The sequence below is a fragment of the Panthera tigris genome, chromosome B2 (assembly GCF_018350195.1).
Source record: "Panthera tigris isolate Pti1 chromosome B2, P.tigris_Pti1_mat1.1, whole genome shotgun sequence".
In the NCBI taxonomy this organism is placed as follows: Eukaryota; Metazoa; Chordata; class Mammalia; order Carnivora; family Felidae; genus Panthera; species Panthera tigris.
In genome coordinates this window covers 41,568,011-41,587,321 of record NC_056664.1, presented here as the reverse complement: position 1 = coordinate 41,587,321, position 19,311 = coordinate 41,568,011, and the positions used below count along the sequence as shown (strand labels likewise).

General features: G+C 57.1%; 1 protein-coding gene across 1 annotated transcript; it reads right to left on the bottom strand.

Moving 5' to 3' along the window:
• Positions 1–1,877: 1,877 nt before the first annotated feature.
• Positions 1,878–18,103, bottom strand: VEGFA (vascular endothelial growth factor A; the record flags this gene model as incomplete). The annotated part of the gene is made up of 8 exons (XM_042987598.1): positions 1,878–3,834; positions 6,278–6,409; positions 7,534–7,605; positions 9,506–9,532; positions 9,859–9,935; positions 10,686–10,882; positions 14,077–14,125; positions 17,207–18,103. Coding segments are annotated over 8 exons (1,473 nt in total), but the record flags the coding sequence as incomplete, so codon positions are not given.
• Between the last annotated feature and the right edge of the window lie 1,208 nt (positions 18,104–19,311).

The following is a 19,311-nucleotide window of genomic DNA, read 5'->3' as shown; positions in this document are numbered from 1 at the left end:
ATGGTGAAAAGGAGCATCCAAGTGCGGAGTGAGGAAGGAGTGTTGATTGTAAATGCAGTGGTCAAGGTAGCCTCACTAAAAAGGTAACAAGACTAAAGGTAAGAGAGCCACACGTTGCCCCATCTAGGAGAAGAGTGCTCCAAGAAAAGGGGACAGCCTGTGCAAAGGCCCTGAGGTGGGAGAGTGCCTGCAGTCTGAGGAACAGAGAGGCCAGTGTAGCTGAGCTGAGTGACCAAGGCAGATCAGAAGTCATAGAGGCAGGGAGGTAGAGGCTGCCCAGAGAGTACAGGGCCTTTTCAGGCTGTTGTGTAAACTTTTGTTTTTTCCTCTGAGTAAAATAGAGTCTCTGCAGAGTTTTGAGCCAAATGGTGACATGATTTGGCTCACAGTTTAACAGACTCACTTTGGCTGTTGTGTGAGAATCAACTTGGGGGGGGGGGGCGGTGGCGAGAGGAGAATTGGGAGGCCAGTTTAGAAGGCTCCAGCAAATATTCACTTGGGATGACAAGAGCCCCTATCTCACGGGGCTATGGTGTGGATTCTGTGTTAACCAATGGAAAAGCCGGCAGGTGTGATGCGTGGCTGCTAGACCAAAAGCTCTGTGGGTCAGGGGCCTTGCCTTCTGTCTTCCTCACAATGTAGCCAGGAGAGGCAGAAGTCACCACCACCCCCTCAGCACCTCCCGCTGGAGGGGTGCAACAGCCTCCTTTGGGCCTCCCTGCCTCCTGCCTGACCCACTGCTGGGGTGCTCCTTTTAAAACCCCTCAAATGCTGCTCATCCCCGACAGGCCAGAGCCTCTTGGGATTGCAGACTCCCTGCGAGCTAACCCTGCCCCTCTCCTGTCAATATCCCTCACCCCTATGCACCTGAGTCCCCCCTAACACCTTTGCTCATACCATCCCTTCCGCCTGGACCATCTACTTCAACCTCCCCCCCCTCCCTGTTCTGTCTTCTCCTGCCCATTCTTTATGGGGCTACCAAGAGGTCAGGTCAAGAGAAGACCCCAGATTCAGCTAAGCTGGATCAGATGCCCCCTCACGTTTTATGTATCTTTCCACTGACAGATTTATAGACTGTTTCTGTGACTCCTCGCCCACCCACCCTCACCAGATCGTCGAGGAGCGGAATCATCTTATTTATAACAGCATCCGTGCCCCTAGCGTGGTAGCTGGCCCAGTAAATACGATTTGAAGGAATAAAAGAGAGGCAGGAGGAAATGGATTTGGTAGCATTGCTCATAAACGCCAAAGACCCAGACAGCTTCTGCCCTGGCCAGGACCGCAGGAGAGAAGGGCCTATGCAGCAAGACGGGGTGGGGAGTCCTCTCAGGAACAACCAGGGCTGTGAGTCCATTTTCCAAGGGCTCAAGGAACTCCCAGACCCTCTATGTAAAACTTAACAACACCGTGGGGTCACAGGCCCCCGTGAGCACCCCCTTACCACTCCCTAGCCTACTGCAGCCAAGGCCACATAGCCAAACTCAGCCCTCTCCTGTCCCCTGGGGCAGTAAGCTCAGACACATGGCCGGTTCCTTCCTCAATCAAAGGACCGGGCCTGGATCATGTGATTCCTGAAGGCAGCACTGCTCCCGGTAGGCCCTTGCTCCTGTCTAAGGTGCTGTCTCTCCGTCCCCCCATTTCAGAGCCCATCCCCCACATCATGGCAGAGGGTGAACGGGGTCCCCCAGGACCAGCTCAGCCAGAATGGAAGCACCCTGGCCCCCAGCACAACAAGATGGGCCACGCCATCGCCTAACTACCTGGGACCCTTTTCCCAGACCTAAGACAAAATGGCACTTTCCCCAAGGGAGGAGGGAAAGGGGGCAGGAGGGAGTCCAGAACAAGGACCCAATGGAGAAGGAGAAACCAGGAGGAGCTTTGAGATCAGAATTAAATTCTTTAATACAAAATGCTTTTTTTAAGATATATCTGTATTTCTTTGTTGTTGTTTAAAAATAAATATGTACTACGGAATATCTCGAAAAACTGTACTAGAGACAAAGATGTGATGTTAATATCTTTTTCCCACAATTATTACGGATAAACAGTAGCACCAATAAATAAATGATAACAAATATTAAAATTAAAAAAGGAGAGAGATTTAGTATGTAGAATTCTCTATTTTTTCTTGTTTTGTTTTTACATATAAAAAACAGAATAGCCATGTCTATTTTATCAGAATCACATATATACATAAACATATATATATATATATATATATATACACAAAAACGCAAGTTGCCAAATATATATATAGTATGTAGATGTATATTGAAACCTTATTTCAAAGGAATGTGTGGTGGGGAACCAGGGAAAAGGGGAGGGCAGAGCTGAGTGTTAGCAAAATTAAATATCTGTTCAGGACAAGCTAGTGACTGTCACCGATCAGGGAACGAGAGATTGGAAACATGAATTTTATACACAAAGACCAGTACAAATAAGAGTGCAAGAGAGAGCAAGAAGAGATACATCTCATAAATAGTCGAAATTAAATATTAACCAAGAATACTGAAAAAAACCCTACTCTTTAATTAAATTAACTGTTTTAATTTCTAATTAAAAAGGGGTATTAAATAAGTATCATATATAAAACACTTTCTCTTTTCTCTGCCTCCACGGTGGGCACGTGGATCCTGCCCTGTCTCTCTGTGCCGCGGGAAGGGTCGGGTCTGGGGACAGAGGAAGGTTAACCACTCACACACACACAGCCAGGTCTCCTGGGGGGGGACAGAACTAGTGGTTTCAATGGTCTGAGGACATCAGGCCCTCCTGGGCTGCACCCGGGAAGGGGAGCTGGGAGAAGGCCAAGGCAGGAGGCCCTTCCCTTGGAGGACAAGCTGTCACCAGGCGGCCCTTCCTCCATCAATGTCTCTCTTCTCTTCGCCAAGACATCTGTCAGCAGCCTCCTGGGCATCTCAGGAGCAAGTGAAGACGAGGTGAAGGCTGCCCAGTCTCCTGAATCTTGCAGGCAGTGCCCCTGGGGGCAAGATGCCCGTGCAGCATGTGGAGAGGACCCCCAAAGTACAGCAGTGTCCTGAGGCTCCCCAAACTCCTGGTCAGAGCCAGCGTCCTCGTCCCTGTACCTGTCGTCTGTCCATGTGACTCGGGGTAGAGGCTTAGGGCCAGGGCTGGGTTTGTCGGCGTTCCCAAAAGCAGGCCAAATTTGCCCCCATGCCCTGGCCATGCACGCTTCTGGGCAGGGGAGGGGACCCTGGCCTTCCCGAAAGGGACCAAAAGATCATGCCAGAGTCTCTCCTCCCATCCTCTTCCCTGTTGGGATCTGGGTGGGGACATTCTCCTCCCAACTCAAGTCCACAGCAGTCAAATACATCCAGTGAAGACACCAATAACATTAGCAATGTTAATTTAAAAAAAGAATATATATATTTTATATATATATAAAATATATATATTTATTTTTATATATATAATATATATATATATAAATGTATGTATGTGGGTGGGTGTGTCTACAGGAATCCCAGAAATAAAACTCTCTAATCTTCCGGGCTTGGTGATTTAGCAGCAAGAAAAATAAAATGGCGATCCAATTCCAAGAGGGACCGTGCTTGGTCACCTGCCCGGGAATGCTTCTGCCGGAGTCTTGCCCTCCGGACCCAAAGTGCTCTGCGCAGAGTCTCCTCTTCCTTCATTTCAGGTTTCTGGATTAAGGATTGTTCTGTTGACGATGATGGCGGTGTGGTGGTGGTCGTGGCGGCGGCGTGGTCTGTGTCAGTCGTTCTGTATCAGTCTTTCCTGGTGAGAGGTCTGGTTCCCGAAACCCTGAGGGAGGCTCCTTCTTCCAGCCCGGCTCACCGCCTGGGCTTGTCACATCTGCGGGAGATGGGAAACAGAGGCCGGGGGTTAGGGCCAGGCGAGGGGATGCGGCGGTGAGGCAGGCAGCCTCCCCTTCCTGGGAGCCCGAGTCCCTGCAGCAGAGAGGAAGGTGAAAGCATCGTTCTGCCCGGAGGAGCCCAGCGTGAGGGGAGAGCCAGCCCCTGCCCACGGAGGCCCCGCTGGAGCAGTAGCTATGTCCAGACTCCCATCTGCCCTCCAGAGCTTACAGTCTAGTCGAGACAAGACAAGGACGAGGGGACATTTCATCACAGGCAACAAATGAGCACGAACTAAAGAACAGTCCCTACTTGACATTTCAGAGCTAGTGGTGACCAAAGTTGGACCGAGTTAGTCAACAAAGAGTCCCCACAGAAAGAGGGGTTTCAGCTCTGCCTCTATGGGGCTGGTTTGGACAACAGAGTGGGGAGAGGACCCCAAGCAAGGGGTGGGGCTGCCCCCAGGAAAGTGAGGCTCCCACGGGAGCGGGAGCCAGAGAGGCAGGGAGGGACACATCTCCCATCACCACGCCCTCCCCTCCAGGCTCCGGCTACAGGCCCCATCTCTCTTGAGCATGTTGGCAGCAGCAGGCCTCAGGTACCGGGGTGCCCCTCCTTTCCCATATGCTGTGTAATTGATGGTGGGGGAGAGACAATCATCAACTGTGAAAGCTCCTGTCTAAGCAGAGGGGACGCCAAGAACTTTCTCGTCATGCCCCTGGCTCCTGGGCTGATTATCTTTTACCTTCTCTACTATGAGAGATCACAACTTGCCCTGCCCTTCTGAGAGCCTGGGAATGAGGATCCTAAGCCTCCAATTTGGGGTACTGAAGCTCCCCCTTACAGGGGAGGGCTCTAGAGGTTGGGGTGACTTCTGTCAGCCCCCAGGTCACTTCAGACACCCCATCCCAGACATCTCTCTGCAGAATCATCACCACAGAAATCCTAAAATGACAAGTCCCTTATCTACCCTGAGGCCCCTGGGGCATGTGAAGACCCCTCATCAGACCCTGGAGGTGGGCAGAGCCCAAGCCCAGCACTCATATACACTTCCTGTCTTCACATGCTACCAAGACAGACAGAAGTCTGCACAAACACCCCAGGGCCTCATCTCCAGCGCCCCCAGAACATCCACAAGCCACACGAACATGGGGGTGGGGGAGGCCAGCACATTCTAAGAACTTTGATAATGGAACATCTAGACTAGCTGGGGGTACCCTGACCCTGCCCAGGAGTCCCCATAAGCCCCCCACTAGGTGAAGTTTACACTGCCCAGAGGGCTCCCAGCCTTTGTGCCCAGGCCGGACTGGTATAAGCTCCATTCAAGGCATCAAGATTGCCAGCCAAACTGTCAGGGCTCTTTGCTCCTGACCTTCCCGCCTGAACTCAGTCATACATTCACTTGCACACTTGCCACTTTCTAGGTCCTCACTGTGGTCAAAGGACAGTGGTACAGAGGCCTGGAGGGTTACACAGGTGAATAAAAGCCAGGCCCTGCTGTGAGGAGTTCACAATCTAATGTCAGGAAAGTGGGCACGCCAGGGCGCCTGGGTGGCTCAGTCGGTTAAAGCGTCCAACTTTGGCTCAGGTCATGATCTCATGGCTCACGAGTTCGAGCCCTGCCTCGGGCTCTGTGCTGACAGCTCGGAGCCTGGAGCCTGCTTCCGTTTCTGCGTCTCCCTCTCTCTCTCTGCCCCTCCCCCGCTTGCACTCTCTCTTTCTCAGAAATAAATAAAAAAACATAAAAAAAAAAAAAAAAAGGAAAGTGGGCACGTCCCACCCCCACCCCATCCTGGGGGCATCTGGAAATATGTGGGTTGTTTGAGGCTGTCACCATGACTACTGGAGTATTAAAGGTATCTAGTGTCCCCAAATGTTAAATATCTTAACCACCCTAAACCAACAGCCAGAGCCTGTGCCCTCTGGGACCCCAGTCTAGGAGGGACTCAGACCTGCCCCTATGAGAGACACCGAGGGGATGAGATGCCCAGCGGTGCGGACTCCAGAGGGTGGTGGCAAGGCCCCCGAGAGTGTTTGCGCTTGGTAGACGGCAGCGTCCCCCACACCAGGAAGGGCCCTCGATACTAGCGGCAAAGGTAGTACTAACGACATCAGGACCAACAGCCACCACAGGACACCTCAGGACCACAGGACACAACACTCAGCCTGCGTCCACACCATCACATTAAGCCACAGCAGCCTGCCCCCTCAGGCAACCAGGGCCACCTCTGAACAGGCCCTTCCAGGCCAGGCCAGCACCTGCTGCCCACCACAGGGGCCTTGCGAGCAGAGAAGGCAGAGGTCAGTCACCAGGCAGGCAGCTAGAAGCCGAGCAAGCAGCTGGCCCCTCTCAGATGCGCCCGTGCGCACTCTCTCTCTCTTCCTCTCTCTCCCGGTCTCTGTGTGAAGCCCCTCTCTGACTCGCTCCCCCTCTGGGAACCAACCTGCAAGTACGTTCGTTTAACTCAAGCTGCCTCGCCTTGCAACGCGAGTCTGTGTTTTTGCAGGAACATTTACACGTCTGCGGATCTTGTACAAACAAATGCTTTCTCCGCTCTGAGCAAGGCCCACAGGGACTGCAAAAAGGCAAAAGGAAAGACATCTAAGCTAGAGCATCAGCAGAGAGAGAGAGAGAAAAAAAAAAAAAAAACCATGCAACACCCCCTAACAGTCTGCAGCTACGCCCCCACCCAGCTTGTTGGCCCCCATACCCTTCCATGCCCTGGAAGGATCCAAGTGCTGCAGCAGAAGACAGAGAGAGCGGCGGAAAGAGGCAGCACTGGCTAGGAAGCCTGCCTGCAGGAAGAGGCAGACATAGATGGGCAGAGAGTGCAAGGAGAGGGCCACCATAAGGGGACTGCTGTCCCCTGGGGACAAGTACAAGTCTTGAGCCACAGGGCCCCCAACAGCCACCACCCCAGAAGGAGCACACATTGACTCTCCACCTGCTGGCGACAGCAATCTGAGCCGCCTTCTCCCCGTGCAAGGATTCACACCCAGGCCCCTCCACCAAAGGTGGGCCAAAGTGGGATATGTCGGCAGGCCAAGCCCGGAGGCAGTGCCCACGGCCAGGCCACTGGTGACCAAAGGGCCCACCACAGCCTCCGACCCAGAGGAAGAGCCTCCAAACCGACGGGGAGGTTTCTGTGGGTGCCGTGGGTTCGACCAGAATAGGGGGCTCCCCTCCAGAGGCCCCGAATCCACGAGAAGGGGCTGCCATATGGTGCCTGATCCCACCCTCAGATGACAATACACTGCCTCACGTCATTCGCGCCCCTTCCTCGTGCCACGTCTGCCCTCCCCACCACCCTCAGCTTCCAGACAAGTGCAGAAGCCTGGAGCAGTGGAAACCAGTTGGGTGAGCAGGCACCAGTGCCTGGCACCCATGCCAACGTGGGCCCGCCACCAGTGCCCAGTGGGTGAGAGAAAGGTGGTGCCCAGCCAAGCCGGTGTCCCCTCCTTGAATCCTCCAGGCCCGCTCTGCCCACCTGCCCACCCCGACCCCGGACCAGCAACACCACCACCAGGTCTAGCCACTGGTGCCAATTAGTGGAGCGAGAGTGAGAGAGAGACACTGGGGGGAGAGGAGGAGGAAAGCCGGGAGAGGAAGGCAGGGGCAGGGTTAGGGGGTCCTGCAGGCGGGACTTTGATTGGGGGCCAGGGAGGCTCCAGGCAATGAGACAGCGGAGGCACCACGTACACGCTCCAGGATTTATACCGGGATTTCTTGCGCTTTCTTTTTTGCCCCTTTCCCTTTCCTCGAACTGATTTTCTGGAAAATAAAAAAACAGAGACAGACAAAGAGAGAGCGAGGGGGAAGGGGAGAGGAAAAGAAGCAGTGAGGAGGGCACACTTCCCGGAACGAGGCATCAGGAGGCTAGGGGACTCCAGGAAAGAGCTTGCGCACAAACACACATGCACAGGCTGGGGTAGCAGACACTCAATGGCTCCTTCTTCTCATTTTGGCCACCCTAGGGTGGCCAACCCAGCCTCCGTCAATGCTTGGATGGGAAGCAGAGGCTGGGTGGAGGGCACAGGACCCAAAGGCCTGCATGCTCCTGGCACCTCCTGGCAGGGGACAAAGCCCCCTGGGCAGGATCTTTGTCCAGAACCCTGTGCAAGTGTGACCCTGAAGGTCGGGGACTGTAAAAGGTAGGCCAGAATTTGGGGAGGGCAGAGACTTGATGTGATGGGAGCAGGGGTGGGGGGTGGCAGGCTGTGCTTCAGGCACCTGCCTTCATTTCCCAGTGCAACAGTAAAGGGGTCCCTCCAGGGGCCCCGCCTCTGCAAATCCCAGCGTGGGGCCGGGGCGGGGGGGGGAGCTACATTGGGAGCTGGCACAAGACCAAGGGCGGCACATGAAAGGCGCCAGCCTGCCCAGCCATACCCTGGGCCGAGAGGCGGGGACGGGTGCCCTCAGAGCCCCAGGCAGGCGGTAGGGTGGGGTGGGAGTTAGGGAGGCATGGGAGGAGGAGCCTGGGCGTTACTTGGCAGGGAGTTCTCTCCCCAGCCTGTCAAAGCCTGCTACACCATCTCACCAGACTCTCTTCCGAGCCCAGGCGAGCCCCCCACTCTCCCTGTGGGCAAAGCAGGCATTTGGGAAACCGGCAAGGGGGGCAGGCTGAAGCCTGTCCCCCTCAAGGGAACCAGCACTCTCCACACCTGCCAGGCCAGAGGATGCCCAGAATGTCTGCCACATGGGGAAGAAATGAGGGGAAGGCACTGAGAAGAAGGGCCAGACTATTCCCTCTAGGAGAAAGCACTGGGAAAGGGGAAGGTCTACACACACACACAAACTCACTCTCTCTCGCTCTCTCTCTCTGAGCCTGCTCTCCCAAACCACTGCTCTGGTAGCCACAGCAATTCTGGAAGTTGGGGACTTAGGGAAGAGGTAAGGGGCTGGGGCCTAGGAGTTTCTATGTCCCTAGAGCTTTGGGGGCAGACGGGATGGTGAGGTGGGGGAGGGAAGGGCACAGGTGCTCTCTCTCATTCTCTTTCCCTGCAGGCCTGCCCCCTTGCCAGTTGCTCACCCAGTTTTGAAGCCTCACTGCCCCCAGACTATGCCCCCTGCTCCATCCTGACCCAACCCTCCACACTGAGCAACTGGAAGCCTCAGAAAATGACCAACATTCAACTCACTTCTCCCTGGCCAGGAGGGCTGAGTGTCTCTGGCCTGCCTCACTGCTACAGGAGGGCATCACCAAGGAAACATCTCAGCCGGACCCAAGTCCAACTGCGCCACCACAGCAGCCGCCGTAAGAGGCCGTTTCCCCTGGCACACAAAATGTCTCTCTGTCACCTACTCCCTCTCCCTGCGGTGGGTGATGGGAGACTAGAGCAAGCCAGGGAGCCAGTGTCCACACTGCCCCCTGACACACCAAAACTTCAAGTCCCGGCCAGGAATGACCCGGAGACCTGGAATGCATTGTCTCTTCCAAAGGAAGCTCCAGGCTCCAGGCTGGGTTTTGTCCCTAATTCTAGAGACATAATCTTCGAGTCTGCTCAATCCCACTACTACCACCACAAGTCCTCATGAGACCAACTCCCTGACCCAGTGAAGCCATCAGAACCACCCCCCCCCACCGCCCCCCGCCCGACAGAGGAAGCCAAGAACCCCAAACCAAGATAACGGGCCAAGGAGAGGGAGAGAAGCTAAAGTCATGGCTACTTACTTTTCTTTCGCTCTATCTTTCTTTGGTCTGCAGCGGGCAGAGAAAAAGAGAAGAACAAAACAGAGAAGGGTTGAGATGGTGATGAGACCAACAAGAAGAGTCACATACTACTGTGACATATCAACGCAGTTTTAATCTCTTGACGCAAACTAACGCATTTAATCCTTCTAACGATGCTATGGGGTACCTAGCGTTATTATGCCCGTTTCCAGATGTAGACACTGAGGCACAGTGAGGTAAAATTAAAGTCGCCCAAGATGCCACAGTGGGAAGGTGGACATGGGCCAACACGTGGCATGTGCTCAACCCTGCCGCCACATGCTGAACGAATGAGCCCGTGACCCCATCCTCACCTGCATTCACATTTGCTATGCTGTAGGAAGCTCATCTCCCCTATGTGCTGGCCTTGATGAGGTTTGATCCGCATAATCTAGAGGGAAAGGAAGCAGATCACAGAGGTTAGTGACCCAGCCAGCCATACCCAGATGGGACACCCCATGGCTCTTGCCACTCAGCACCCAGGGGTTCTACAGAGCAGGGGTGGGGGGCAGAGGTAGGAGGGACCAGGGGCTCCGCCAGAAAGAGCCCCAGGCCCACCCCAACGTCCCCAACCCTGCTGATCTCAAGGAGCCCCTGTTCTTCTTGAGGGCAGACATGGCTGCACGGGTTGGCCAGGCTGGGAATTCAGGTCCTGGGTTCTCACCGGTCCCAATCCCTCCCCTCCTTTTATTTCCTCTAGGCTTTACCCTCATCCCTGGTAGCTACCCAAGAGCCACCCTCCCTGGGGTCTCAGAGCTCCCTCCCACCCTGTTCAAGCTGAGATGTGCCCTGTCGCTGCGAAGCACCACACAGCTGGCTTTTAAAACTCTCCATGGACCAGGCTCATCCAGCTTCCCAGATAGAGCCCCCAAAGAGGAAGGGCCCTCTTCCTCCAAGAGAGGAAGAGAAGGCCTCCTGTCACAGGCGTCAGCCCCTGTGGGACTGGGGAATGTAGGCATCTTTTTCTCCAAAGAAAGCAAGACTCCCCCACACATCCCTGCGACGGACTCAGGGGCAGGAGCGGAGCAAGTCAAGTCTGGCTCCTCCTCTCAAGAGCTGCCCAGCAAAGGGCCTGGGACCACCTGTTCCCCAAGTCTAACCGCCCCCCTCCCACCCCCACTCCCTGCCGATGCCCACCTACCTGCATGGTGATGTTGAACTCCTCCGTGGGCACACACTCCAAGCCCTCGTCATTGCAACAGCCCCCGCATCGCATCAGGGGCACGCAGGATGGCTTGAAGATATACTCGATCTCATCAGGGTACTCCTGGAAGATGTCCACCAGGGTCTCAATGGGACGGCAGTAGCTGCGCTGGTAGACATCCATGAACTTCACCACTGCGTGGGATGGGGTGACACGTGAGCCCAGCAGGTCACACGAGAGATGGCCGGCTCCTAACTCCGCCCAGCTTGGGAAGGCCGCCCCTCAGAGTTCCTGTGAGAGGTACCCACTTTCGGGCCGGTCCTTCCAAAACTCTAACCTAAGTCCCTCCGGCTGTGGTTGGCATCCTTCCCTAAGCTTTCCACCATCAGCACTGATGAAGGCCTGGTTTTATTCCAAAGATCACACCAGGCTGTCAGGTTCTGCCAGAGATAACCTGCCACATGTGATCCCGCTGCCTCGCCATGACAGCCGAGCGCATTCTTGGGTCAGCCTCGATGCCAGGACATAGTTCGAGCACGAGTTTACTTGCTGAGGGGTGATCTAAGTTGCCCGTGAAAGGAGCAACAGCCAGCTTGGCAAACCTACTCCCCGTTTTCCTACAACCTCTGCCACACCACCCTCCACCCCAACAGCCAATTAATGAGCACTTATTATATGCTGAGCAAGGTGTGCAGTAGCCCATAGTTTTCATGGCCAACAATTCTCCCCGCACGACACCATCAGGTTCCAGTAGGAGGCCCATTTTACCAAGAGGGAACTGGAGGTTCAGAGAGGCTGAGTAACTCGCCCCAAGGCCACATTTCACTAAGTGTTAGAGTTCAAATCAGTTCTGCCATGGAAGCCTTCCCAAGGCAAGCGACATCGTGTGAAAACAGACGGGAAGCACCGCAGGGGGCGCTGTGCCACCTGCCAGACCCCTCCCCAGACGCAGGGTGGGAAAGCGGTAAGCATCAGCACAGGGCCTGGGCCGGCCGGGAATCAGCAGGTGGCAGTGGGTGGGCACACTATGCAGGCCCTGCCAGCCACCGATAACCCCGCCCAAGAGGGCAAACTGCTTGCATCATGGAAAAAACGGTGCTGCCATTGCAGCCACGGAGCGTTTCTAGAAGCTGATCTGGAGGGAGAGCAGGGTAAAGACAGCTTCCCAGGCCGGCCGTGGAGCCTGGGGTGCACTGGAGCATGAAGGGGTAATTCTAGGCCACAGGGGCGGGGTCCTTGAGAATAGATGCAATCAGGACCTGGACTGAGGACTCCAAATTGTGGCCCAGACTGCCACTCTCCCTCTCTCCCTTTCTCTCTGACACACACACACACACACACACACACAACCCCCACACAGTAATCCTGTCCCTGAAATGTATTTCCCCTGCACAGGAAGAAGGAGCAGCACCCAGGCCATGAAGTAGTCCAAGCTCAGGCCATGACTTGGTGTAACCTTGGGCCAGTTCCTTCCTCCCTCTCTGGGCCTCAGACTGCACATCTGTGTAAATGGGTTGGGAGGGGGCATGTTTAAAGACACTGAGAGCGAGGCTGAAATGTGGGGTTTTGTTTTCCCTTTCCAGCCCTGTGAATAAGCATTCTTTCTCAGCCCAGGTAACAGTCTGGAACCTCACCAAGGCATGTGAAGGGCCACCCCCTAGCCTGCCTCTCCCAGAAACAAGCTGAGCCTCCTCCTCCCTCCAGAGGGTAAAGGAAGATGAGCCCCGGGGAGCAGGGTTGGGGGGCATATACACAATAGGTGGGTTGAAATTTGGGAGCTGAGGGGAAAGCCACAGTTGTGACAACAGCAGGATAGTCCCTGGCCTTGCCTGAGATCTACTTCCCCTATGCAGACAACAGGCATAGAATTCTCTCCTCCACCCTCAGAGGGGTTAAGGCAAAGCACCTTCAAAAAGAATGAAGCCCAGGGATCTGAAGAAGCCCTTTTCTAATCCAAGTCTATATCGAAGATGACTGAAGAATTCTTGACCTGACACTGTGTTATGGCTGGGGACACAGGTGGCCAGGTTTGGGGCCCCACCCAAGACAGGAAAGCAGAAAGGTCTGGCCTGGGCCGTGGCCGTGGGTTGCTGAAGCTAAAAAGACACAGGCGAGGAATTCCTTGGAAAAGCTCCCTGGAATCCCTAAGGGCCGTGCGGCGGAGGAAGGTAGAGGGGAGAACCTCACCCAAACCCTTCACACCCCAGCCACTGCCTCTAAGGAAAACCGTCCCACTTCTGCACAGGCCATAGACATACGTCTACTCCAACATCAAGCTGTCTTGCTTTTCCTTATTTCTTGAAGACAATCTTTTCCCCAAGCAAACAAAGACCATTTGCTTGCCTCTCCCAGACCACAGAGACCACCGAGAGACCGATGGCGGGTAGGCACACACTGGGAGCCAGGAGCTGTGAGTGGCACAAGCTGTGGAGTGGCTGGGAAGCCAGGCCCCGGGCCAAGGAAAGAGCTCCTGAGGGAAGGAGGCAGAACCGGCTGGGCATCACCACCGGCCCAGGGAGTGCAAACACCGCCCCTGGCCACTACCCTGGGCCACGCTGGATTTGGGTCAGAAAACGAGCCCCAAGGAAGACCCCAGGGCCTTCTCTCCTCAGGGGTGGGGAGCTGGGGGAGTGGTATCAGGCATTCCTCCCCCAGGCTGAAGCAGAGGCCGCATTCAGTGTTGGGGGAGAGCCAGGGCTTCCCTGGAGAAATGGGAGGGTCCCTGCTCCAAACCACAGAGGAACAAAAGGCAGGCGGACTCTAGTTGGGCAGGGGGCGGGGCACCTGGGAGCTACAGCCAGCCCTCTGCTGGCCCAGGAGGGAAGTTCACAGCACCTAAACCTATCCCACCCAGAGGGCAGAGGAGATTGTAGGGCCTTCTCTCCACCCGCTAAGGAATGCAGACTGTGGGGAGAGGTCCCACGAGGTGGGGCCCCCCTGCACCTCCAGCTCACGCACAGCTAGTTCACTGGACAGCAAGGGTCACAGCCCCCTCCACAGAGGCCCCACAGGTGTGATGCAGCTGGGTTGGATGTGACAGAGAATACCCATCCTCCCCTGAGGGCAGGTAGGACAAGGGACACCTCCCTTGACACCGGGGATCTTTGAACACTGCCTTCCTGGTCTGTGTTCACAGCTGCCTCTCCAAGTAAAATTTTACTGGAAAGAGCAGAAGGAAAAGGCAACACATCCTATTTGTAGCAGAGGCCTGACTAGGAAAGAGAGTCCTCCAGAACAAAGGGTTACTCTCATGGTACTCCCCTCTTCCTTTCTTGATCCCCATCCCTGCACCCCTTCCTGCCCCCATAGCCCTGAAAGAAAGGAATTGGTCCTCCCCACCCATCCCCTGGGGAGACAGGTACCCCACCCAAGAGCCAGGGGGACTCACCTTCGTGGGGTTTGTGCTCTCCATCTGCCATGGGTGCAGCCTGGGACCACTGAGGACAAAACAAAGAGCAAGACATGGGCATGAGCAGGATGCAAAGGCCCAGCCACCTGCCCAGGCAGCAGCCTCTGGCTTCTCCAAGGCTGCTGAGTGGAACAAGGCACCTGCAGGACTCCCCACAGCACAGAGCATGCCCTCCACCCCTGCACTGCTCTAATTCTGAAGGAAGAAAGAAACTAAGCAGATATTGGGGGGTAGGAAACTAAAAATACAGGAGAAAAACACCAGAATGCTGTGCTGTCCAGGTCCCCGCCCCTTCCCCACATTACCTCCCTCCCAACTCCCCCCCCACTCCCCATCCCCCGCCCACACGCACCCCTGGCCACAACGGTCCATTGCTGAGTTAAGTTAATTTTCTCAGACCCCTGACTCCCTGGTCCAAAGCCATGGTAAGTATTAAGGTCAAATAGGAGGACAAATTTGGACTGAGGCAGGAAGGAAAGACTGGGGGCGAGAAAAACAACATGGTGACCTTCTCTTGCTGACATGACAAATACCAGGGTGAGCTGGTGCTGGGGAGGGAGGGGGGGTGCAGAGGAACGAAGGGCGCCAACCACCCTCCCCCATCCAAACTCCTCCTTCCTCGGGAACATTCAGCAGATATCCTCAGGTATATTCAGCAAACCCACAGGTTGTCTAGATGGTAAAACCAGGGAGGAAACCCTGGAGGAGGGGAGAGCCCATTTCTCCCAGCACACAAATCTCCCCAGAGCCTGAATGTATCTCCAGAGCCCCAAGCCTCACACTCCCACCTCACTCTCTGGTTTCTTCTCCCTCCCAGACTGAGGGGGTCCCAAGCCCCTCTCACCTGGCTGTGCACTCTCCTCAAAGGCAAGCAGGAAAGCCTTCTATGCCTTAGCACTGCCCAGCCCCTAGGGGGCCCCCTACACCTCCTAGGCCTGAGGCTTCCCCTATCCTCCCCATCCCTCCCCACCCCCACAAGATCATTCCTCCCCTCCCCACAAGCTGTGAAGGTCAACAAGCCCAACCATGTGGACCTGACAGCTAGGAGCAGGCAAAGGCTTCTCCCAGCCCTTCAAGGAGGCCTTTGGTTCTCACCAGCTGGCCACCTCACTTGCCCTTCTTTGGGGGCAGATCCCCAGCAGCAGAACTGTACTCCAGCCCACAGAACTGCAGACCCCCCTGACAGAGTCTCACTGTCTGTCTGACTGTCTGTCTCCTTCCCACACATCCCCAGGGCACCCCAGATCCCCCAGCCTTGTCCCTAGGGCCAAGGTCAGGTAACAGTTTCCAGGATCCCAGCTGGATAGACTTCCATTGCAGCTCTCCCTCAGGGACCCCCTGGAGTCTCCACTTTGCTTCTCACCCATCCCAACGATACCCTCTGGTTTCCTTCTGCCAATGTTCTATGTCCTCCGCTCCTCTTGGGCCCCAATGAGGAAAGGGGACAGAAACTTCTTAACCCCTTCCAAGGCCAGGGGGCACTGGGAGGGGTGGCTCTAGGCAGGGAGAGGCCAGGTGCCCTTCTCTGGGGGCCTCTGAAGGTCACAGTGTGGCCAGGCTGCCATTCCTCCCCCTCCCCCCCCCCCTTGGAGGCCTGGAGCCAAGGCCTTTGTGCCAGGGTCTGAGGAACTCAGAGTGGCAGCAAGGACCCCAGCCCATTTCCTTCCTTCTGCCTCTCTCCAAGGGGACTCTGGCTGAGAGAAGGTACAAGAGAAGAGCATAAAAGGACCCCTTAGGTGACTCTGAGAAGCAAGTTGGGTGGGCAAGTTTGGAGTTCCAAAAAACCACCTGCTCCTGCTCCAACACCCCCCATTTCACCAGGACAAAGTGTGTTTGCAAGGCTGGCAGGAGCTCCTTCCAAAGGTGCGGGGAAAGCTGGTCCCACACTATCCATATCACAGCAAAATTTAAGCCATTTTTCCAAAAAGTGTAAAGTAAACTGGAATAATGACACTATTTAATTCCTCTCTTAGCCCATCCCCATAAAAGCTAAAGGCACAGCTCGGAAGTGTGGGGGAGGGGAGCAAAGCAGACTGTCACCGAGTCCGGACTTTAGGTAGTCTGACAAAGCACCAGGGTGGGCCCTTGCACCCCGACCTCTGACAGTGATCGTCTTTTCCCTGGCCTCTGGGGTCAGAGGCGGGTTACACGGGTCTTCTCATCAGAGGGTAGTGAAAAGTAGAAAGGTGGCAGGGGCTTCTCTCCACTTTAGGGAAGAAATGGGGAAGGGGTGTCAAGAAATTTCCTCCTAGCACAGGAGAGGGCTAGGGGCTGGGGACGGTGGGGGGGGGGGGGTTCTCCAGATCCTCTGGCTAGGGATACCTCGAGAGGTCACCTTCCCGTGGAGGGCCGGCGGGGGAGGGGCGCCGCTCGCCGCCCGGGGCTCCCCGCTCGGGCCGCCGAGGCTCCGGGAACACGCGGCCGGCCAGGCCCGGGCTGATGTAATCGGCTCCGCGCCGCGCGCGCCCGGCCGGGCGGGGGAGGGCGGGCACCGAGCGGGACGCGAGCGGGGACGGGCGGGGGTGCCTTGGCGCAGGTGGCCCGGCGGAGACCGGGGGTCCCCTCGGCAATCCACCCCGAAACTTTTCTCAAACTCGTGGCGAGGGCCGAAGAGATCGAGCTGCAGTGACAGCAAGCCCCCTCTCTCGCCCGCGCCCTGCCCCCTCCACGCTCTCAGCCCTCCCTCGGTCCAAGGTCTGGGCACCCCCCTGCCCGTTGGGATCCAGCTCCCGCCCCCGCTGCCCGGACTTCCAGTTCGTCGGGGACCAGCGGCCAGGAGCAAACTTCAGCCGCCGGCGGCAGCGCAAGCCCAGCCCCCTCGGCCTCCTCCTCCGGCTCCCGCCCTCCGCTGGTCGGCCCAGATCGTACGTGCTGTGACTCTGGTGGGTGGGCAGGGCCCGCGTGGGCGGTGAGATTCTATCCTGGTGCCCTCCCACCTAGCGCGCGCCCCCTCCCCCTACACGTACGAGGATTGAAGGGGTAGCCGCGCGCCCGGTGCCCAAGGACCCTCGTGGGGTACGGAGCCCCCACGCGCGCGCTCGCACGCACGTCCCCAGCGGGGAGAGGCGCTCGAAGCGGCCCGCGACGCCTGGTGGGCACGGCCGCTTACCTTGGCATGGTGGAGGTAGAGCAGCAAGGCAAGGCTCCAATGCACCCAAGAGAGCAGAAAGTTCATGGTTTCGGAGGCCCGGCCGGGGCCGGCGCGGCTAGCGCTCCCTCTCCGGCTCGGGCTGCGGGGCGGCCCGCTCTCCTCGGCGCCTAGGCGGGCTCCTCTTCCTCCCGGAGCCGAGGCCCGGGCCAGGGCCTGGGTCGCGCGCGCGGCTGGGGCACTGTCTGCGCACACAGCCGCCTCACCCGTCCATGAGCCCGGCTTCCGAGCTCCGAGTCGCCACCGCGGCCCCCTCTCCTCTTCCTTCTCTTCTTCCTCCTCCCCCTCCTCCGACTGCGGCTCCTCCCGGCCCGGGCTAGCACTTCTCCCGGTTCCGCTCGGCTCGGCTGCCCCGGCGCGGACCACGGCTCCTCCGGAGCGAGAACAACCCAGAAGTTGGACGAAAAGTTTCACTGCAATGCCGCGAGCCCCGACCCCCTCCACCCCGCCTCCAGGCGCGGGCTCCGGCTCTTGCCCGCGGCTCGCCGCCGCGTCCACCCTCGGCCGCCGGCCGGGGAGGAGGTGGGCGCTGGGGCGGGGGGCGGTGTCTGTCTGTCTGTCCGTCAGCGCTGCTGGTCCGATGCAGGATCCCAAGGGGGAGGGCTCACGCCGCGCTCTGGCGGTCACCCCCAAAAGCAGGTCACTCACTTTGCCCCTGTCCCTGTCGTTGCTCGCTCGCTCGCCTGCGCGCGCTCTCTGACCCCGTCTCTCTCTCTTCCTCGACTTCTCTCTGGAGCTCTTGCTACCTCTTTCTTCTCTCTGCTGGTTTCCAAAATCCGAAGTGATTTGGAGAAGTAAAGGAGCAATCTCCCCAAACGGTCGGCCCGATTTAAGCGGGGAATGGAAAGCAAAAATAAATTAAAACGGGAAAAAATGTGGATATTTAAAATTGCTTAAGAAAAAAAAGAGGAGGGTAAACCCTGGATAAATGAATATCAAATTCCAGTGCGGAGACCTCTGGCTAGTGACCCCGCCGGTTCGTCCGCCTCGCCGCTGCGCCTCCCGACCCAGCGCCGCTGCCGCCGGCTCCACTCGCCCCCCGCGCCGCGGCCTCCTCGCAGCCCGGCTGCCCCAAGCCTCTGCGCTCCTCACCACTAGCGGCCGCTTAAAAATCAGACCCGGCTTGTCCCCGCCTGGACCCCGCCCTTGGAACGCCCTGGGGGCGGGGACAGGCCCAGTCTCGGCGCCTCTCCCGCTGCCCCGCGTGCCCCTCGGGCCTTCCCCTGGGACGTGTAGCAAAGCCTGCCCCCCCTACCCGTAAAGGGGAAGCTCGACCCCCACCTAGGTTCACAGCCCGAAAATCACCCATCCGCCCCCCTTTGCCCAGACACACACACGCCCGCGTGGTATTGGGGGGAAGGGAACAGGAAAGTGAGGTTATGTGCGGACAGGGCTCGAGAGCTATTCCTTCTTTGCTGGGAATATTGGAGGGAGGGGCGTCGGGGCGGGCAGGGCGTCGGATAGGGACGGGTGGGGAGAAGGACATACAGATCTATTGGAATCCTGGGGTGACCCCTGGCCTTCTTCCCACTCCAGCACTCTCAGCCCGCCCCCCCCCCCCACACACACACACACTCACACTGACACACGCGTCCTCACTCACACGCAGACGCTGCTCTCCCAAGTTCACCAGCTTCCCTGTGGTGGCCGAGCGCCCCCTAGTGACTACTGCCTGCACACCCCAGCTCTGGCTTAAGAGGGAATGGGCTTCAGAAAGAGGGTGGAGGGATACTACCCCTGACCCCCTTGTTTCTGACCTCCCTAACAGAGGCATGTTTGGGACTCGAATGGACCCGTGTGCAGCGAGCCCAATGCTGGGCACAGGAGACGTGATGTACCCATGTGGACAATGTGCCCATCTGGAGACCTCATCTGGCCTGCTGACATCAGAGTGAGCTACAGCCAACAGACTGGGGTGACTGGGGTCCTTTGGGAAGTGTCCAGGGAGACTTTCCTGGGGAAAATTATTTGGCACTAAGTTTGTGGGGCTGAAAATGGGAAGCCGTGTGGTTCTGGGGTTAGTCAGTGGCCCAGAGGAAAGAGGACCTGTTGGAGCCCACGTATGC